General features: G+C 39.2%; 1 protein-coding gene across 1 annotated transcript in view; it reads right to left on the bottom strand.

The window, feature by feature from the left end:
- nrd1a (nardilysin a (N-arginine dibasic convertase)) overlaps positions 1-23,340 on the bottom strand; it is a 92,239-nt gene that overhangs the window by 60,975 nt on the left and 7,924 nt on the right. The window contains exons 2-11 of the mRNA XM_048602097.1: positions 22,592-22,871; positions 16,920-17,001; positions 13,326-13,479; positions 9,015-9,088; positions 7,679-7,774; positions 7,458-7,580; positions 6,331-6,388; positions 5,096-5,169; positions 4,420-4,489; positions 1,858-1,935 (exon numbers count right to left, since the gene is read on the bottom strand). Of these exons, the coding sequence (XP_048458054.1) occupies positions 1,858-1,935; positions 4,420-4,489; positions 5,096-5,169; positions 6,331-6,388; positions 7,458-7,580; positions 7,679-7,774; positions 9,015-9,088; positions 13,326-13,479; positions 16,920-17,001; positions 22,592-22,871 (1,089 nt within the window). The remainder of the gene's footprint in view (positions 1-1,857; positions 1,936-4,419; positions 4,490-5,095; positions 5,170-6,330; positions 6,389-7,457; positions 7,581-7,678; positions 7,775-9,014; positions 9,089-13,325; positions 13,480-16,919; positions 17,002-22,591; positions 22,872-23,340) is intronic.

The following is a 23,340-nucleotide window of genomic DNA, read 5'->3' as shown; positions in this document are numbered from 1 at the left end:
GGTCTACAAAATCATGAGAGGTATAGACAGGGTGGATAGCAAGAAGCATTTTCCCCAGAGTGGGGGACTCAATTACTAGGGATCACGATTTCAAGGTGAGAGGGGATAAGTTTAAGGGAGATATGCGTGGAAAGTTCTTTACGCAGAGGGTAGTGGGTGCTTGGAACATGTTGCCAGCGGAGGTGGTAAAGGCGGGCACAATAGCGTCATTTAAGATTTATCTAGACAAATACATGCATGGGCAGGGAGCAGAGGGATACAGATCCTTGGAAAATAGGTGACAGGTTTAGATAGAAGATCTGGATCGGCACAGGCTTGGAGAGCCGAAGGGCCTGTTCCTGTGCTGTAATTTTCTTTGTTCTTCGTTTGTTCTTTGAATCCAAAACTAGAGGGCATAGGTTTAAGGTGAGAGGGGAATGATTCAAAAGGGGAAATCTTTTTATGCAGAGGGTGGTGCGTGTATGGAATGAGCTGCCAGAGGAAGTGGTGCAGGCTGGTACAAATACTACATTTAAAAGACATCTGGATGAGTGTATAAATAGGAAGAGGTTAGAGGGATATTGGCCAAATGCTGGCAAATGGGACTAGATTTACTACTGATCAGTAGGGGAATCAAGGTTTATGGAGAAAATACAGGAAACCGGATATGAGGAATGTCAGATCACCCATGATTCTACTGAATGGAGGAGTAGGCTCAACGGCATAAATGGCCTACTCCCGGTCTTATTTCTTATGATCTTTGAACGGATCGAGCAACTCAAAAACGGGCATCTGTGAGGCACCATGGGCCATCAGCAGCAGAATTGTGCTCCAATACAATCTGCAACCTAGTGGCCTAGCAGATACCCCAACCTGCCATTAAAAATCAAGTCAAGGAATTAATCCTGGTTCAAAGAAGAGTGCAGGGGAGGACATGCCAAATGCAGTACCCGAAAAAGAAGTGTCAACCTGGTGAAGCTACCAACAGGACTACTTGCATGCCAAACAACATAAGCAGTAATTGATAGACAGAGCTAAGCGGTCCTACAACCAACTGATCAGATCTAAACTCTGCGGTACTGCCATATCCAATCATGAATGATGGTGGACAAGTAAACAACTGATGATGATGACGATGATGATAACTGCACAACATTCAGCACCATTCATGGCTCCCCAGATGCTGAAGCAGTGTATGCCCAAATGCAACAAAACCTGGACAATTCCAGGCTTGGGCTGAAAAATAGCAAGTAAAATTCACACTACACAAACATCAAGCAATGACCATCTCTAACAAGAGAGAATCTAACTAACATCTCTTGATATTCAAGGGCATTATCATCACTGAATCACTCATTTTCAACATCCTAAGGGTTAACATTGACCAGAAACTCAACTGTACTAACCAGATAAATACAGTTGCTACAAAAGCAAGTCACAGGCTAGGAATTCTACAAATAACTCATGTGACTCTCCACCTACAAGGCATAAATCAGGAGTCTGATGGAATACTCCCCACTTGCCTAGATGAGTGTAGCTTCAACAATACTGAAGAAGCTTGATGATATCTTGGGTCAAAATCCTAAAAGCTCCCTCTCCTCAACAGCGTTCTGTCTTCACCTACAAGCACATGGACCACAGTGATTCAAGAAGACAGCTCACCACCACCTTCAAGGCAACCAGGGATGGGCAAGAAATGCTGGCCTTGCCAGCGGCATCCATATCCCATGAATGATTTTTTTAAAAAATATATTGCAAAATTTTCCTTTCCAATGCAGTGAATTATAGCAAAATCAACAATAAAAATGATCAATTATACATAGTAAAGCATTTTTGCCATCTTTATTACGCTCAAACTTCACAATGCCAAGCACTTACCTCGCTCGAAGCAGGGACAGGATACTGCCTGTGCCTTCATGTCCTATTAGCCATGATATATAGTGGAGTGGTTTAATCCTGGCAACAGATTTTTAAAACATACATAAAATAACCTTGTAAACCTCAGCACTTGAAACAAATCATATCCTATTTTAACCAACGCTGCCATTAAACTACTATTTCTATATCAATGAGATATTATTTTCAGGTACTTGTAAATTTGAAAGGAATTCTATCCTAATGGCATTGAAAGCTCGAGGTGAAATCTACACCATACGTTTGTATTGGTTACACTTTGTAAAAGGCATAGTATAATTCCAGCCAGTATGAAGGCTGCCATTGGCTCCAATGACACACTGTGAAATTTTAAAACCAACTGTACTTTTCCTTAATATCTCAAAAGTGCTTTGCTCATCTACATAGGAAGCAGAGGTCCAAAGCGTATAATGTTCAGTTATGATTTAGTGATAATGATAGGGGAATCTTTACTCAGGGGAGTTGACCGAAGTTTCTGCTGCCAAAGATGTGACTCTAGGATGGTGTGTTGCCTCCCTGGTGCCAGGGTCAGAGATGTCACTGAATGGCTGCCGGGCACTCTAAAACAGGAGGGTGATGAGATAGAGGTTGTGGTACATGTTGGTACAATGATATGGGCAAAGTGAGGAATGAGGTCTTGCATCAAGAATTCAGGGAGCTAGGCAGTAGATTAATAAGCAGGACTTCAATGGTTGTAAACTCCCAGTGCCATGTGCGTGGCTCATGAGTTGGTGCAAGAGGGAGAATTTTAGATTCCTACATCGCTGGGACCATTTTTATGGAAGGTGGGGCATGTACAAATGTCTGCACCTGAACTACACTGGGACCAACACCTTTGCAGGTAGGTTTGCTAGTGCTGTTGGGAGGAATTTAAACTAGTCTGACAGGGGGAGAGGACACAGAATTTCAATGAAACAAAAACATCGTGCTACAGAAAATGAAACAAGTCACAGTGAGTTCAGCTATGTTGAGTGTCAAGAGAGTAAGGCAAGGCTGGAAGGTTCCTACTTTAATGCTATGAGTATAATAATAAGACTGATGAGTTAATGACAAGGATTGACATTTGGAAATATGATCATGTTGCCACCACAGAGATATTGTTGAAGTAATGCTGGACTGGCAACTTAACATTCTGGGGTATAGGAACTTTAGGCGAGACAGAGGAGGGTGTAAAGAGCATGGCGGTGTATCACTATTCATTAAAGAGTCAATTACTGCAATAAGGAGGTGATATCTTGGAAGGATCCTCAAACGAGGCTTTATGGGTAAAACTTAGGAAAGTTAAGGGGGCTGTGCTTTACAGGAAGTGTATTACAGGCCCCCAAAGAGTAAGCAGGAGATGGAGGAACAAATATGTAGACAGATAACATAGGTGTTTAAGAGTAATAATTGGGTAATTATACTGGAGAATTTCAACTTTTCCAACATAAATCGGGATAGTTATAGTGTTTATCCAGGGAATTTTTTGTATCAACATGTACAAGCCCCAACCAGGGACGGTGCGGTGCCGGATCTGATTCTGGGGAAAGAAGCCAGGCAAGTGTTTGATGTGTCAGTGGGAGTGCATTTAGGCAGTAGACTGGGAACAGCTCTTTGCGGATAAATCTACAGCAGAACAATGGGGGAAACATTCAAAAATGAGCTGGGGAGACTACAGGTCCAACATATGCCCTTTAGAGGGAAACGTAGGAGCAGTAAGTTCAGACAACTCTGGATGTTTAAGATAATTCAGAACTGGGTACAGAAGAAGGGTAGGGCTTTCAGCAAGTCTAAAGGGAGCAATTCAGCTGCAGCTCTGGAGTGCAAGAGGGAACTTAAGAAAGCAATTAGAAAAGCAAATGGGGGGCATGATTATAAATACATTAAAGGGAAGAAGTTAACCAGGGAAAGAGTAGGACCCATTACGGACCAAGGGGACAACCTGTGTGTAGAGCCACAGGATATTGGAACAGTGTTGAATGAATACTTCTCTTCAGTCTTCATTCTAGAAAAGGAGAACGTAGGTATGGCATTCAAGAAAAGGGACCAAGAGGAACTTGCACTGTTTGACCTAAGAAATGGAGAGGTTTGAGAGGGTCTGTCAGGCTTAAAACAGACAAATCCTCTGGCCTGAATGAACTGCATCCCATGCGAGGCAGGAAAATTCAGGGGCTCTGACAAAAATTTTTCATTCCTCTCTGGCCACAGGGGAAGTGCCAGAGGTCAGGAGGACAGCTAGTGTGGTTTCACTTTTTGAGGGGCCAGTAAAGTCAACGTTTTGGGTTTACACCCTTCATCAGTCCAATCCTGATAAAGGGTGTAAATCCAAAATGTCAACATTCTTGCTCCTCTGATGCTGCCTGACCTGCTGTGTCCCTCCAGCTCCATACTATATTGACTCTGACTCCAGCACCTGCAGTTCTTGCTATCTCCACGATGGCCCAGAAACTGGTTTAGTAGTGGTAGAACATTATTTGAGTGACTGGAGGCCAGTGTCTAATGGTGTACCACAAGGATCTTGTTCATTCACGATAATAAATATTATACCTGTAATACTGCTTCTGGGGAGGAAGTGCCCAAGTTATATTCAAAGAGTGAACTTTCTTCACAGGGACAACTGTAAGATAAGATGGTTCAACTTTTTTTTCAATGAAAAGAATCTATCAAACATGCAAGTTTAAACAATTAAAATTGTTGTACATAAATTTTATAATTTTTCAGTTAAATGTTGAAATGTTTGTATGCAAAAGAACATAACGTTTGAAGATTAATTTGAAGTAATGTTGAATATAGATGCAACAAAACCCTTCAAAATAACACTCAGTCAGACTGTCTTCCAACCTATTACCTGTGCTTCCTCCCTTGCCCCTTCCTATTGCTCACAACAGCACCATCGGATGTCCTTTGTACTCACTTTTCATCCCATCAGCCTCCGCATTCAAAGGATCATTCTCCACCATTTCAGACAATTCCAGCAGAACACCACCAGTAAATACATCTTCCCCTCACTCCCCTGTCTGCATTGTGCAGGGATCGTTCCCTGCAAGACATTCTCGTCCATTCATCAACCACTAAAACCATACCCCCTTTCCACAGCACCTTCCTATGTAACTGCAGGAAGTGCAACACCTGCTCCTTAACCTTAATGAGTTCACATTTTCACACTGAGCTATTAAGGCATTTCAAGAGAATGTGAGACCACCATAAATTAATTAATACATACCTCTATAAAGTTTATTAAAAGCGGATGTTTCAAAGGGATCCCTGAATTCAGAGAAGTCTGGTTTGGGTAGACCACTTCATATGTGAGATATTAGGAAAAAAAAAAGATATACTTTGTAAATGCTTTTCAGAAATCAGTACAATCATTCACATTTCACTCACAGAACAATTTGAAGTCAATAATTGATTTGCTGTACCACGATACAGTTAATGATCACATTCCAAAAGCTTGATACTATCCAAGACAAAGTAATTTCCTAGACAGGGATCCATCCATCACCTATACAATGCCTCCACTGAGTACCACAGACAACTTGCCAAGTATCCTGGAATGATACCTTCCATACTCACAAATTCTACCACCCAGGAAACCAAGGGCAGCAAATGCATGCAGATACAACAATAACCAAGTTCTTTCCAAGTACAAATCACCTTGATTTGAAAATACATCACCCCCCTCAAACTCCCTTCCTAACAATATTGTGTTACACAAAACCACAATACACCACATGCACTGCAGTGGTTCAATACAGCTGCTCACCACCAATCCACAAGGGCAGTTAAGGACAGGCATTACATTCTGGCCTTGCCAGAGATTATTATATTCCAAGAACAAATGAAAAAGCTGTTCATGACAAAAGACAATTTTTAAACTTGTCTGATTTAAAGAATCTAGGCATTCTTTAAATTGGCTTACAGGTATCATTGGGCTTCCTTTAATGGCTCCAGAAATTTACTCTCACTGAATGAAGAATTATAAAACCAAAGAAATCTCAGATTCAGTGCCCAGTCTATCCTCAGCTTGCGCTTCTCAGGCAAGACGACAGTAAGTTTCATTATAAGTGAGTCAGTGTCCCTGTACAAAGGAGGAAAAGTTCAGATGGTTTGGGTAAGAGGAAAAATAGACAGTGTTCCAGTCCTCATCACTCCCCAGTGATCACCACTGTGTGGGAGTTATCAAGTCAGGAAAGGTTTATGCTCACAAAACCCTCAGAATGAAATGGCTCATTAAAGGTCATTGTAATAAAGCTTCATGCATGAAGATTAGCTACCTGACTAACGTATTAAATAGAGACCACTTCCCAGGGGACTACTCCAGCAACAAGTCAAAGCTTTAGGGAAAATTGAGAAGAAAATTATTGAAAAAGCACAAATGTTCTTAAAATATAAAAAGGAATTTTTGCCAGTATTTACTTTTGCATTATATTTCATAATAACACACAGAATATGTCTTACTTGTTTGGTACTTGAGAAAAAATTTCCTTCACCCAAGCTTCCAAAGTATCCAACGTTTCTACAATTGGTCAGATGAAATTAGCAACAGATCAATCACATCACTGTTTTGCTAAAACTATTGATAAAATTTTGTGAATCAAGTTTCACATTGACCTATGGAAATAGTGGACAAGTCAGTTAGCTCAGGTTGACAAGATGGCTAGTATGTGGTACGGAATTGTATCAACAGCACAGGTTCAATCTCTATGGCATGTTTGTAGTTCATGGAGGCCCACATTCTTGTCTTTCCCATGGTTGATGCTACTTGGCACTCCTCTAGCTCCATTTAAAAAAGTCTCTTTCAAATGGAGAAAAAATGCCCCAGGTCCTTTGTAGACTATGGCTAGTTTACTATTTACAAAAATCACAGGTGTTGTCTTTGAATATCCTGAATGTACGCATACACTAATTCATCACTTTCTGTTGGATTTGATTGAATGCAATTTTTAATTTTTTATAAACTATGAATTTTGTTCATTTTTACTGACCTATTATTTTCCAAACTGGAATTCTTACTGTAACACAAAAACAATATAGGATCCCAACAAAATCATTGTTATCTGTTGCAAAAAAAATTCCTGTAGAAGAAATAAACTGTGTAACTAAGTATGGAATTTACAGTTAACTGTACCGAAACTAATTACCCCACCTGTTTCATGATTCTGGCCCAGCAGCCACAGCTTTTCAATTTCTCAATATTTCTAAGTATTTATCTACCATTACAGATGTCAGTATGTCTGCATTTCATAGATCATGGGTTGAAAGCCTTTCAGTGTAATTTCTAAAAAATCTAGACATAGCTGTGCACATTTCCAGTCAATGTTTCTATTGTAAATACCTGTGTCCATATTTATTATTGAAATTGCCTAGTAAACCTATCAGAATGGCATTACACTATCTTCCTAGTGTGAGAACTATGACGCTACCACTGGCACAATTGTACAAGTAAGAAAAAACATGATTACACCGTTATTTTCCATGAGAAATTCTATTCATTATTTGTCAAATAGCTTTGTGTAACAAGCATTGCTGTGTGACCTAAAAATGAAACATATATCATACCATTTAGGTTAGCACTCAATATTCACCTTTGGACTGGACAGCCAGAGTCATGTAATGAGCAGAATAATGTCGCTTACAAAACTCTTTAAGTCTTGCATAAGTATCGATGTTATTCTCTTTTGGCATATGTTTCAACGTCTCGGAATTTCCTATTGATATTACAGATGAATATTAATCCACATAATAAAAAGACAAAATTAAAACATTTAAGCTAGACCAGCAAAGTAAAGAAAGACAGCCATCTTACCCCAAAAGAATTTTCCCATAGGATGGCCAGGCCTGGCAAGGCTTCCAAATAACAATTCTTTCCTGCTAGAATCAGATGGCGAAGCAAGCTGGAATTCTGCCCAGAAGAGAGTGTGGAAATGTTTGTTAAACATTAGTTTCTTAGTCCACACCTTTAACAAAGACTGTTGGGAATTATGACAGATTAGTCTTCTATGCCCACAAGTTCAACTAACTGCAGCAGCAAGACAAAGTCAGGAGTAACAGGTCTTCTTCATCTTAGAAATTTGTATCTGGTAACTGCCAGAAGAATCAGTCCTACAGTCTTAATTTTATTATCTGTATTAATGATTTGGGGGAGAGGCAGAGTATAATACATCCAAATTTGCTGAAATACAAAAATAGGTTGGAGGGTACATTGTGAGGGGGTGTAAGAAATCTCTAGAAGGATATAGATAGGTTGAATGCATGGGCAAAAACATGGAAGATTAACTTTAATGTACGAAAGTGTGAGGCCATACACTTGGTAGGAAGAATCAAAAGGCAGACTATTATTTAAATGGACAGACACTCCAAAGAAATCCATCACAGAGGAACATGGGTGATCTTCTAGATCAAACCCAATATGTTAGCATACAAGTGCAATAAATAATCGAGATGGGAAATTAAATTTTGTCCTTTATTGTTGGGTGTTGGGGTTTAAAAACAGTGAATCTTGTTACAAATATACAGGGTGTAGATGAAGTATCCACCAGAAGCACTGGACACAGTTTTGGTTCCACTTTTCAAAAAAAAGGATATATTGATGCTGGAGGCTGTTCAAAAGAGATTCACTAGGCTAATTCCTCAGATGGGGGGGGCTTGATTTATAAAGAACGGCTACACGGGTTAGGCTTTTATTCATTAGAGCTTACAAGAATGAGGGCTGATCTTGCTGAAATGTACAAGATTCTGAGGGGGCTTTTGAGAAGGTGTCTCCATTAGCTGGGGAATCTTGACCTGGGGACATGATTACAGAATAAGGGACACTCACCTAAAACTGAGATGCAAAGGAACTTCATCTCTCAGAGAGTAGTGAATGACTGGAATTCTCTATCCCAGAGAATTATAAAAGGGTATACCAAAGAGAAGTTAGTTTTTTGACATATCCGAAGTTGATAGCAATGCTGAACTGACACAAGAAAGGAACTGAGGCCTGGGGCAGATGAGCTATGATGCTGTTGAAGGGCAGAACAGGCTTGAGGGGCCAAATGGCCTATTCCTACTACAATTTACGTTCATATGTTATTGATATTCATTACCTTTAACTCTAAGTCAGTAATATAAAAAAATGTGTACACACTGAGATTGTACATTACCACTATCCACAGCTTCTACTTCCCGATCAATTGTGTCTTGAATCATTAAGGGACCAATAAAAAACTGTGCCCATCTGGAAGAAATGCACAATTTAAAAAAAAAAACTTCTCTCAGGATATTCAAGGCAATCATCAAAGTTCAGTTTTAGAAACTTTTTGATGTCATTATATTGCTGCTCTATTACAAACAGGAGAGATTATCTGAAACAGGTGTGTGAGAAATGAGAAAAGCAAAATGCTTTCATGTACAATTCTGTTAGGAACTACAATGCTACTTCTTGTCGGAATAAACGATCAAGATCAAAACAATTGCAAACTCGTCATATTGAACAAGTAATGCAGACAGATGATGAAAAGCATGCAAAACAATTTGATTGATTGCTGCTAGATCAGCTGTACCACTGCCTAATCAGTTTTCTGTTTTCTTCCCCATTTACAGAACAACAATGATTCAAGAGAAAATTATCAGAAATTTGTTGCATGTGGTTGTCTGGTGGTCAGCCCACAACAATTTTATGATATTTTACAACAAAACTTAATGAGAATTGTTGACATAACAAGTTAGTGGCAAGTAAGCCAAAAATCTGAAAGTGGAGAATGCAACTTTGATTTTATCAGCACTTAACAGAAACTCAATTTGTGAGAATAATTAACACCAGTAAACTCAAGTTCCTAATCAATGATAAAATAACTCATTTGTACTCTGTTTGTAATGGTATTAATAGGAGTAATGCCTCAATATCCTCGGTCATTGGAATTCTATAACCTGCTAATATTCACTCTGATACCAAATCATCCTGCTGTACAAGGCATAATCAACCTTACTTTTTTTTTATCTTTCTGTTTCTTTCATCTTTGATACAGACTCCAGTTCACGTGAAGGTGATGACGCCGAGTTGTGAGTTACTCAGCTAAATCTGCAATTGGACTTGATGCTTCATAATTGAGCAAAGATTAATCTGAATCATACAGAGAGTTTGCACATAGACCACTGAACTCAGTATTTATCAAGGAATATCATCCAAGTCAGTTCAGCAAAAGAAAATATGAAGTTATATACTTTGGCAAAAAAAAAGGAACTGAATACTGTTTAAATGGAAAAAGACCAGAGAAACCTGCACCACAGTGATTTGGGAATCCTCGTGTATACAATTTCAGCAGGTAATAGAGAAAACAAACGAAATACTGGCCTTTCTTTGGAATGGAATATAAAAATAAGAAAGCTTTGCTAAAGCTATACAAAGGTACTAATATTGGAGTACTGTGAACAGTTTTGGTCCCATTATCTAAGGAAGCATATACAATAAAATTGGAGGCAGACCAAAGAAGATTCACTGGATTGATCCTGGATATGGAGGAAGAGTATGAAGCTCTTATGAGCAGAGGCTGAGGTTGGGCCTGTCATCAATGAAGTTTAGAAGAATGAAAGGTGACCTTATTGAAACATGCAAGATTCTTCGGGGGCTTCACAGAGTAAATGTGAAGAGGTTGCTGCTTGCTGTAGAAACATCTAAGAGCAGAAGACATATTCTCAGAGGAAGGCATCACCGTGTTAGGACAGAGATGAGAAGGAATTTCTTCTCTCAGAGTGCAGTCAATCTGTGAAATTCTTTACTGCAAAGGATTGTAAAGACTGGGTTGTATTTTCAAGACAGAGATAGATTTTTGACAGGGTAAGGGAATCAAGGGTTATGCGGGGGAGAAGTCAGGAAAGTGGAATTAAGGATCATCAGATCAACCATGATCTCACTAACTGGTAGAGCTGACTCGATGGACTTCTGCTCCTACATCTGGGAGCATCAACATTACAAGACTACTCCTGAGCTTTGACACTGTAAAGGCAAGATTTCATAGAATTACAGACGTTTCAGTATACAAGACTACTCATCCTAATGTTGATGCTTTTCTGTAACCCTATTCTCCTCAAAATCTTTTCATATTGTGTCTTCTCAAGTTCATATATTTGAAATAAAAAATGTTGATTGAGGCAGAAGCTATCATCACAAGTATCTAATGGTATCCAAGAACTTTCTTCCTCTTTTGGCCTCTTGTTTCTTCCAGTGAACATTCTCATTTAGAATTCTCTAATTGCCTACGTGCCTACCCATAATCAGGTCATCATGTTTTGCTTAAGTTTTTCTCCAAATGCTCTTCTCTCAGTACCACTGCCAGTCATCACCCTGCTTTTGCCTCTCCTGGTTCTATAGGAAATGCATACATAATAGAAAAACTAGTTGGAACTTGCAAATCACGTGTTCCATCTAGCTTTTCCACACATTTTAAAGCATTATCCAAAAACAAGTGCAAGCCCATCACTGGATATTTAAATTGATCCAAAACAAGTTTCAGCAGCTACTTCAATCCATCCAAGAACAATAGGAGCCAATATGGCAGTTGTGGCACAAATGAGGTGCTGAATCCAGGTAGTGGTAAACAACATGTTCATTTTACACCCAAAATGGAGAGACACATACCAATGTCTTCCTAATATGTCCAAAACATTAATGTTACATGAAACATTCAAAGATAAATGTGAAGTGTTCCATTTTGGTAAAGCAAATCAGCGCACAACTTACACATTTAATGGTAGGGCCCTGGAGAGTGTTACTGAACAAAGAGACCTTGCAGGCTCATGGATCCTTGAGAGTGGAATCACAGGTAGATGCTTGCCTTTACTGGTTAATGCATCGAGTATAGGAGTTGGGAGGTCATGTTGCTGCTGTACAGGACATTGGTTAGGCCACTTTTGGAATACTGCGTTCAATTCTGGTCTCCCTGCTACAGGAAAGATGTTATTAAACTTGAAAGGGCTCAGAAAGGATTTAGAAGGATTTTGCCAGGGCTGGAAGGTTTGAGCTATAGGCAGAGGCTGAATAAGCTGGGCTATTTTCCCTGGAGCATCGGAGGCTGAGGGGTGACCTTATAGACGTTTATAAAATTATGTGGGCATGGATAGGGTGAACAGCCAAGGTCATTTCCCCAAGGCATGGGAATCCAAAACTAGCGGGTATAGGTTTGAGGTGGGAGAGGGGAAAGATTTAAAAGGGACCAAACAGGCAACATGTTCACGCAGAGGGTGGTGAGTGTATTGAATGAGCTGCCAAGGGAAGTAGTGGAGGCTGGTACAATTACAACATTTAAAAGGCATCTGGATGGCTTCATGAACAGGAATGGTTTAGAGGGATATGGACCAAATGCTGGCAAATGGGACTAAATTAATTTACAATTTCTGGTTGGCATGGATGAGTAGGACAGAAGAATCGGCTCCGTGCTATACAACTCTATGACTCTATAAATGTTAAGATTTTGAAATATGCCCAACATGTAAATTGATATCTAGTACAGATGAAACTAGATTCACAATGCAAGTGAAATTTAGCGCTGCTCAATGTATATTGTTACACATAATCCACAAAATATAAAGTCAAAACACACAATGAGTGGAATTAAATTACCACAGGGAGGTTAAAGAAGAAATCTATCAATCAGCAGATTTTGAGCTTTGACTGAACAATTCATATTAAGAAATAAATAAAAAAGGTGCGTGAACGTAGGTCTATGGGAAGATGATGTTACATTGAATTAGTCATACCATCCTTAGGGTACCACGTATGCTTTTGATTATCACATTACAAAGAAAATATTATATCAGAAAATATTGAACGGTATCAAACTGAAGCCAGGTGAATGCGATGAGTTGAGGAAACTTAGAAACATAGTTACAGGCATCTCTCTTTATAGCAATTAAATGCTCACAGTAGAAATAGACAAACAAAATTATGTCAAATACTGAGAAACTATGATCCATATCTAACTTCTGCCTTACAATCAACAATTTCACAGAAACAAAGTGTACACAAACTGGATAAATTACGACAATGAATTAAACCCAGTGTACATTTTGCCTGAAAGCTTGGCTAGCTAATTTCCAACGTACTTTCAAATACTACACGGTTTATATTCAGGAAGTCATTGTCCCCAAAAGAAGACATCAAGATCTAATATCTATGTTTTTTTTTGAACAATAACAAAAAGTTCAAATAAAAAAATACATGAGTGAATATTAGTTCATTCACAGTCAGAATTGTTGCAGCTCTTGTGAACATCTTTGGTTGATATCTTAGGGTGAGCAAAAGTTGAATTCCCATCAAATGTTCTTGCCCTCTGACTAGTGGCCCATTTGTCTTTAATTAATGCTATCTGCATGAACCATGAAGTATCCACAGCCGCCCTCTGGGGTTAAATGATAAACTTAATCCTCAATGACAGCATTGTGGGTCAAAAGTGTGGTGGTTACAAATACATGCTCACCTATCAAGGGCCTCTTTGAAATACTTTCTCTGGATGTCAAACTGAAATACTGTGTGTTCACAATCAGTAGATGCATTGTCACTACCACCATGCCTTTTCAAGAAAGCATCAAATCCATTTTCATCAGGATATCTTTCACTTCCCATGAAGACCACTGCAACAAAGAATCAAATGCACACAGAAAATAAAATACTGAGATCAGAGATTGTCCATTATTAACAGCAATGTCACGAACTTCTTACAAAAAGCAATATTCTTTAAAGTAAAAATCAATTTGATTGAAAGTATTTCATTGAACCTATCAGGTTGAAATTGCACTTTAATTGTACAACCTCTCTACAATAATAGGAGACGTGAAACACCAGTAAATACTACTTGGGCAAAATAATTTGGTCTGTACTTTAAGTTGGAATGGAATAGAATGGATGACAAAAGAATAGGTAAGGCAAGTATTGATTTTGGAGTAGATTTGTAGCTCGGGTTGTGGGTCTTGAGGTTGGATGGCTCGCCGAGCTGGTTTCTTGCATTGCAAACCAATCCAACCCAAACTATGGATACACCACGTGGACGACACCTTCGTCATCATTAAACATATCAAATTGGAGGAAACACACAAAAACTTATAAACAACACCCTCACCGGAATAAAATTCACCAGAGAGAGGAAGAGAAGACAAAAGCTCCCATTCCTGGACATCATGGGAGAGCGCAAGACAAATGGGGAACTGCAAACTAAAGTACATAGAAAAGCCACACACACAGACCACATACTGACCTTCAACAGTAACCAAATAAAAACCAAAAGAACTGCGGATGCTGTAAATCAGGAACAAAAACAAAGTTGCTGGAAAAGCTCAGCAGGTCTGGCAACATCTGTGGAGGAGAAAACAGAGTTAACGTTTCGGTCCAGTGACCCCTCCTCAGAACTAAGGAGAGCCGCAGTTCTGAGGAAGGGTCACTGGACCCGAAACGTTAACGCTGTTTTCTCCTCCACAGATGCTGCCAGACCTGCTGAGCTTTTCCAGCAACTTTGGCTTTTGTTCAACAGTAACCATCCCAGCACACACAAATGAAGCTGCATGTGAACACTGTTTAAAAGGGCAACAACACACTGCAGCAACACGGAACTATGCCAAGAGGAAGAACAATATCTCTTCCAGGTTTTCTGGGATAATGGATATCCAAAAACTGGGTCAGAAGATGCCTACACGAACATCAGGAAGATACTACACGCCCCGACACACTCATCACACTACCCTACATCAGGAACACATCGGAACTCACCACAAGACTCCTATGACCTAGGCATCAGAGTGGCACACAAACCCACGTCAACCCTACGACAACTGCTCACCTGAACTAAAGACCCCACTCCCCGCCATGGACAGGACCAATGTCATCTACAAGATCCCCTGCAGAGACTGAGAAAAACACTACATCGGACAAACAGGAAGGAAACTAACAACAAGGGTACATGAACACCAACTGGCTACAAAAAGTCTCACTCATCTCAATCCACATGGAGAAGGAGAACCACCATTTTGACTGGGACAACACCAAAATCCTGGGGCAAGCTAGGCAGAGACAGGCACGAGAATTCCTAGAAGCCTGGCATTCCACGAAGCATGCTATTAATAAACATATTGAACTCGACCCCATATACATTCCACTACGAAGGAAAACCAGAAGTGAGGCAATCCATCTCAACGGACCCCAGAGTTTAAAAACAAGGCGGCAGAACACACCGACACTTCATTGGAGGCTGCAGTGAGGATGTTACCCAGCATGGTAACGAAATGTCTGTGATACAAGAAACCAACTCGGCGAGCCATTCAACCTCAAGGCAAGTATTGAGTATGGTACAAGGAGTCTACAGAGGGACATAGATAGGTTACGTGAGCAAAAACTTCGCAGATGGAATATTACGTGAAAATGAGATCATGAGCTTTGGCAGAATGAACAGAATATTATTTCAATCGAGAAAGCTGCAGCAACAGGGTGATTTGGGGGTCCTAGTGCACGAATCACAAAATGCTAGCATCAAATTCAGCAGGTAATAAGGAAAGCAAATGGAACGTTCAAGTTTATTTCTAATGGATTGGAGAATAAAAATAGGAAGGTCTTGCTAAAACTATACAAGTCATTGGAGTCATAGAATTTTTAAAGCACTGACAGAGGCCCCTTGGCCCATTATGTCCATGCCAATCATCAAACATCCATCCTTTATAATGCTATTTTCCAGCACTCGCCAGACTACACCTGGAATACTATAAACAGTTTTGGTCCCCTCGTCTAAGGAAAGATGTACTTGCATTGGAGGCAGTCCAGAGAAAGTTCACTAGGTTGATTCTGGATATGAAGAGATTTTCTTATGAGAAGAAGTTGAGTATGGTGTGGAGTTTAGAAGAGGAAACCGTACTGAAACATACAACGTTCTTAGGGGGCTTGATGGGTTAGATGTGCAGAGGTTGTTTTCCCTTACCTCGGGCCAGACGACATAATTTCATAGTAAGGAATAGCCCATTTAAGATAGGGATAAGGAGGAATCTTTTCACTCAGAGGGTGATGAATCTGTGGAAGTCTTTATCACAGGGGCCAGTCAAGACTGGGTATTTAAGTATAATCAAGGATGAGACAGACAGAATTCTAACCATTAAGGGAACCAAGCATTATGTGGATAAAGCAGCAATTTAGAGTTGAGAATTATCAGATTACCATGATCTCAAAGAATGGCAAAGCAGACTTGATGGGCTGAAAGACATTCCTGCTCCGACATCTTATGGTCTTACCACTACATTTATAACTCAAACTTAGGCTGCTGCTTTGTTGCTCAGTCTTTAGTTGATATGTCAAAAAGAAGTGCGGCACATCAGAAATCACAACTATTGCAAGTCAGCTGATACAAGGTCAAAATTCCACACAATTTCCAAACAGAGAAATCGAATACTTGACAAACCAACATTAGAGATTTTCACCTGTAATGTTACTCCTACAAACCAATTTCCACTAATAAAGTTTTCATAATAACAAAATATCCAATAGAGCTTCAAGAAGCAAAAAATAGTGGTTGAGTCATGGTGGTAAGCTGTGGCAACCAAAATCAAAAGAGGTAGATTGAAGAAATACGAGTGGACTGCACTCCAAACTGTGCAGCCTTTGCAATGAAAAGGTAATGTTGGCAACTTAAACTCCAGCAGGCAATCAATGCCTTCAGAGAAGGTAGGAAAAATTTGGTTGAGAACAATATACATGTAATTTTTAAATTCAATGAAAAATCCTTAAATGGAAGCTCTAAATTCAAGCAAATTTCTTAAATTACAGTTATCTTACTTTCCCAAACATATCCTAAGATCCCGACAGATCAAAATTTTAGTCTGAAGAATAATTTGTGCATAAGCAATCTAAAGATCAACTTGTCAACACAAATATTACACCTGAAATGTCAAGCTACATAGAACTTAACTAGCTTAAATTAAACTGTATCCTATCCAAAGTCCTATATCAGAATTAACTGTAATAGCATTAACACACTTATATAACCTGATAGTATTTAGTCTAAATATATTTATGTTTGATTGTAGATAGATTAACTCACTGTGTTCCAAAAAATGTGCCAATCCTGGAAGATCATCAGGATCGCTAAAACTCCCAATTCCAACACAAAGAGCAGCTGCTGCCTGCAAAAATGAATGTCATTCGAAAATAATTAATTGTAGAAAAAAGACATTTTCCGCATTTTTTCACAAAAGAGCAGACAATTTCCTCCTAGGAATCTGCCAATGATGCTCAGAAGCCAGATGTGAGATAGTGTAAAATGCTTTCACAATTGTCCATTCCCCAAAAGTAAAACTTTCCCTAAAGCAGTGAAGACAATACTAGGTGGAAGATCAACAAACAAACATTTTATCTTACCCTCCTGCAGTACATACATACACCAGGTTTCATAAAGTTCACAGAAATTTAAAAACACAGAAGGAACCCATTCAGCTCATCTGCTTCTTCCAGAAAATAATACTTGAAAAATATTATAGGATATTGTTCCTGCATTTTGTCCAGTATAAAATGATTTCAAGTATTCAATATGCAAAAATCACCCATCAGTGGAAGACATTTAAACTCCTAATTTAAACATTTACTTCTATACCTACCTCTAAGTAGTTCATTCTTGTCAGGAATGGAGCACTGCACTGAAACAAGTGTTTCATTTTGTGCAGTAAACTGAGAAGAACAAATTATTCTTCACAAATCATATCACAGAAATGAGTACATTTTCTTTGCCATTCATAATTCTAATCAAAGAAAGACAAGCAGTAGGTGAGCTGGGACAGCAATTATTAGACATGAATGTTGATAAGAGTATTTGGTTTGTCCAGCCCAAGTCACATACGTAAAGAGTCTCCAATCCACCAAAAATGGTGTACTTTTCTGGGAAACCAAATATAGAATATAATATAGGAAGATACTGACGATGCTGGAAAATCTGAAACAAACACCCAAAGTGTTGGAGAAACTCAGCATGTCTGTCAGCTTCAGTGGAGAGAAAAACAGTTAATGTTTCAAGTCCAATACGATTTCTTCAGAACTGAAATGGATTGGAAAACTGGAGTTTTTATACATTTGACAGAGGTGGAGGAGGAGTAAGGAAACAGAACAGATCGTGTGGAAGCTCAGTGCAAAAGACAAAGCAGTTACTAAGTGTAGTGTAAGAGGAAATGGACAACAGACATTATGTAGCCAGCCAGGAAAACCCCCATTTTCTAATCCCTTCAGTTCTGAAGAAGTCAAATTGTACTTGAAACATTAATTCTGTTTCTCTCTATTGGGAAGGCAACGGCCTAACGGTATTATCGTTGGACTAACAGATAATGTTCTGGGGACCCGGGCTTGTATCCCGGCACAGCAGATGTTGGAATTTGAATTCAATAAAATATCTGGAATTAAGAATCTAATGATGACCATGAATCCACTGTCAATTGCCAGAAAAAACCCATCTGATTCACTAATGTCATTTAAGGAAGCGCACTGCCATCTTTACTTGCTCTGGCCTACATGGGACTCCAGACCCACAGCAAAGTGGTTGACTTTCATCTGCCCTCTCGGCAATTAGGGATGGGCAATAAATGCTGGCCTGGCGAGCGATGCCCTCATTCCCCGAATGATTAAGAAAAATCTCCACAGACCTACCGAGTTTCCTCAAGTATGAAATACAAACCCAGGCTAATTTTAGCAGAAATGCTCTGACCACCCCATCATCCCATCCCAGACAATGAAATTAAGTTCCATGGACTAGTTTGCGGCTGTTGTTCTGAAACATGTAAACATTCTTAGGTATACGTCTCATACCAACAATTAAAAGTTCACAACAATAATCCTATCCAAATGATTTACAGCATGGAAGTGCATTGTTACAACAATGCCAGCTTTGAGAGAAAAAAGGCAGATGTTTTCAATATGTTATCACTATTTGTTATTATCACTAATTATCCCCAATTGCTGGTTCTAATCTATAAGAAGCCAAGCTCTGGCATTAGTTATTTTTTGGAGTAGAGAGGCTTAGGAAGGAATTTCACAGCATAGAAATTGAAGCAGAAGGCATAACTGCAAATGATAGAGTGATCATAATCATACATGTTGTGGAGTCCTGGAATTAGCAAAGCAAGTGACCTCAGCAGGTTGTGAGGTGGGGGAATATTCCAGATGTAAGGAGGGATGAGGCCAGGTGAGGGGTGACAGAAGGATTTAAAAACCCAGGTAAAAATTGATGATGAAATTGACGCATTGCTTAACCAGGAATCAATGTCTGTCAGTGAGCTCAGGGACGCTGGGTGAACAGGATTTGCAGCCAGGTAAGATACGGGAAACAAACTTCTGCCAAGTGTCAAGTTTACAGAGGGTAGAACAGGGCATTTAACCAGAAACAAGTTGTAAATTGTCAATTTGAGAGATAACAAAGGCATGGATGAAGGCAGGCTACAGCAGCACTTGGAGCTAAACAAAGTGAAGGGTGAAAACAAGTGATCTCAGAAATGACACAGATACGTAACCAGAAGCTCATCTTGACTCAAAACAGGTTATCTTTCATTCTTCTAAACTCCAATAAGTAGAGTCCCAACCTGTTTAGCTTTTGCTCATAGGACAATCTCCTCACACCAGAGATCATTCCAGTGAATCTTCTCTGAACTGCCTCCAGTGAAATGATGTCTTTTCTTTAAATAAGGGGACCAAAACTGTCCTCAGTACTCCTGATGCAGTCTCAGCCTCACCTTGTACAGGTGCAAAAAGGCTTTCCTACTCATACTCCAACACCCTTGAAATAAGGGCCAACATTCCATCAGTCTTCCTGATTAACTGCTGCATGCATGTGCTAGCTTTCTGTGTTTTGTGCACAATTGCACCCAAGTCTCATTATGTTACAGCTTTCTGCGATTTCACTCCATTTAAGTAACGTGATCCCTGTGGAACCCCACTGGTCACAAGTCATCAACTTGAAAAAGGATCAATTTTCTCAACTCCCTGTTTCCTGCCCATTAGCCAATTCTCTATCCATGCAAATTTACTACCACCAACACCATGACACAAGTCTTATGACTTAACCCTTTGCAAGATACCTTGTCTAACACTTTCCAGAAGTCCGGCATGGGTCTTCTGCTCCGAGGTCATTTATTAAACCTGCCTGATGACCCATCCAAGATAAACTGTTTCCTGGTTGGCTCCATGGCATATTGCTCTAGCAAACTGTCCTCGATACACTCTATGAATTTGTTGTCGTACCTACCCTTTCCAACTTGATTAACCCAATCAACACGAAGATTAAAGTCACCTACAGTTACTGCTCTATTCTTTTGCTCCAAATTTGTAGATTTATACCCTTCCCTACGCTGCGGCTACTGTTTAAGGGTTTATACACTACTCCTACTAACATCTCCTTTCCCTTGCTTTCTCTTAAGCCTATGCCCAAATGGACTCTACATTATCCAAGCCTAGATATTCTCTCAAAACTGTCCTCTTTTCATATCTTACTTACCCCACCACTCTCTCCTTTCTTCCTGTCTTGTGAAAAGATTAAATATCATTGAATGTTAAGTTCCCAGCAGTGATCTCCTTACAACAATGTCTCGGTAATGGCTATGAGATTATATCCAATTACCTCGATTTGTACCATCTTAGCTTATTCTGAATGCTTCACGAATTAAGATACAAAGCCTCAGGGTAGCCTTTTTTGCAATTTTTTAAAACATCTAACTTCTCTTTGCACTATGGCACTATGTGCCCCTCACCCTTGATTGCGCCGTTTATCCTTGTTGCATTTTACTGTTTTTTTTTATTATTACTGTCCTTGTTTTTCTTTCCCTCTGACCCTGCTTAGGTCCCCATGCCCCTGCTTCTCTAGCTTAAACTTGTTCCAACCACATGAGCAAATACTAGCAAAACTGTGGACCATTTGTAAGATACACTTCAGCAAATCATCAAGGTTTCTTCAATAATACTCGCAAAACCAACAAGTTCCATTAAGGCCAAGGAAAATGGCAGCATGGAAACATTACCACTTCAAAGTTCTCTTCCAAGTCACATCCAGCATCCTGATTCAAAATAAATTGCAAGAGGTTCAATCGTTGGATCAAAATCCTGTAACTCCCTATCTAACAGCACTTTAGGAGTATCTCCGTCACAGAGTCTACAGTAGTTCAAAATGAAACTCAATCAGCACTTTCTCAAAGAACAAATTCGGCAAGTACAATAGAATTGACCTTGCCAGCAATGTCCATTTTCCAAGAATAAATAATAAAAGACAAGAGCAACACATCATTGAGGTTCAGCCAGGTTTAATGATAAATGGCCAAACCATTTATAAATAATGTACATTCACGTATGTAGGCAGAGAACAAAACACGGAAATAAGCACAGACAGCCTTATATTTGATTAACACAATAGGTGAAGTGAGAACATGCGAGATGACAAATCAAGAAGATGGCAGTGAATATGGTTTGCGGACCCTACATGGAGGGACGGATTAAGACTGATAAAAGGACAAATGAATTCAAAAGGAAAGAGAGCATGGTTAAAATTACCAAGGATGGGGAACTGCCTAGCACAAAGGCTGAGGGAAGGCATCAGTGAAGATCTGTGGTAAGAAACGTTTTAATATTACTGGGGATTTTAAACAACAGTCAAGTGGAGAGGAACAAGGTGAAATGTAAAAATGGAGAAGTCCAAGAAGTCAATTGGTGATAAAAGCTACATCTCCTGTGTTACACTCTAGACAAGGCAGATGCTGGAAATTATAGTTTGACAGGAACACTTCATTCAGGGAAAAATGTCATCACTCTTTATGTGTGCATCAAAACCATGATGTCAAAAGAATCACCTACAATGTGCTCATGAATTTCAAGTGCCTCGTTCACAAGTAAACAGACACTGAACAGAGATGTGATAGGTATCAGCTGGCAAAACTTAATTGATCATCCTGGATAAATTTACATTACAAGTTAATGAAGGGAAAAGCAGTTTTCATTTTGCACCAATGCTAAACTTGTGAAGAGTTAATGCACACTTAAGGATCATGCTGACATTGGAGTAAAGAGGAGTGCTGCATTGCCCCTAAAAGTCTTAATCCACTTTGCTTCAATGACAGATCAGACTGCAATTAAATGAGAACTGTTCTAGTGTATAAATGCACTATGACTTACAAATGGAAACAAACACAATAAGGTCGCCAATATCAATTTAAACAGAAAGCAAAGGTAAAGGACCATACGGCTGCTCTCTCATTACAGAGGGATGACTGGTGATGGTTTAACCTGAAGGTCACCATGCCACAGGCGAGAGGAGAAGTTGCGAAGGAGAATCCTCCATGATAATCTTAGCCGGTGCGGGAATTGAAGCCACGCTTTTGGCATCACTCTGCATTGCAAACCAGCTGTCCAGCCAACCGAGATAACCGAACCCTAAACGGGAAGTATATTCTAAAAGAACTCATTGATAATCCTAAATGTTCCAAATGAAATATTCATACACATTTTAACTTCTCTGAGATACTCGCTGCTGCAATGTTTTGAGTTTTAAAACTACAAGGACAATATATTTCACATGAATTCTTCTCTCAATAGCATCAAAATTCTCACCAACACTTCTTGTTGCCCTTTAGATTATAATTGTGCTATTGTTACTCTTCATGGCCATTTGTGTGATTTTTTTTACCACTTAATTATATTAAAAAATTATCGAGAAGATTCACTGATTTAGTTCAATGCAAAATAAATATTTACCTGCTTTTCGGAATTTTTTTTGTTTCCAGTGCATGGTCCAGCTAACTCTCCGAATTCATCATTACAATCCTCAAGATGTTCTTCTAAAGATTCACCATCTGAGGGGCTCTCAGAATTCTCATCATTACTGTCACTTTCCTCTTCCTCAGTCTGCATGGCCGAATCAGACATTTCTTCTTCTTCTTCATCTTCTTCCTCATTATCTTCTGTTCCATCTCCTCCTCCAGCAGACATGTCAGAGATTAAAAGTGTGCTTAAACCATTTTCAAGTTTAATATATCTGAAACATAGTTTGAAAGTATGCCTTAAACAAATTATTTTTTCATATGAAAATAGGTATTTTATACCACAAGAGATTATAATAAGTGTAAACATGCCTTTAAGTTTGTGGTTTTTGTTCTCAACCACATTCTATTTCATAATTATAAAGCACATTTTAATTCATATGCTGAGATTTTATGTTCATGTACGTTCATGACCTTACATCTTTTAATGTTAACATACTTAATGCTTTTTTGTGCTTTGGTCCACTTGTGTCAGTCTAGTGTTGGTGTCTGCAAGGTAAGATTTCATCCCCACATCACCTCACCCACAGTAGGCCAGAATTGTCTTTAGTAGGAAAGCAAATTATAGCCATTAATTTCTAACAAAGAACTGTGGATGCTGGAAATCTGAAACAAAGACAGACCATGCTGGAGAAAACATCTGTAGAGAGAGAGAGAGGCAGAGTTAATGCTGCGAGCCAGTTT

This window comes from Rhincodon typus, chromosome 10 (assembly GCF_021869965.1).
Source record: "Rhincodon typus isolate 14 chromosome 10, sRhiTyp1.1, whole genome shotgun sequence".
NCBI classification, from domain to species: domain Eukaryota; kingdom Metazoa; phylum Chordata; class Chondrichthyes; order Orectolobiformes; family Rhincodontidae; genus Rhincodon; species Rhincodon typus.
This window is presented reverse-complemented; position numbering and strand designations above follow the sequence as displayed.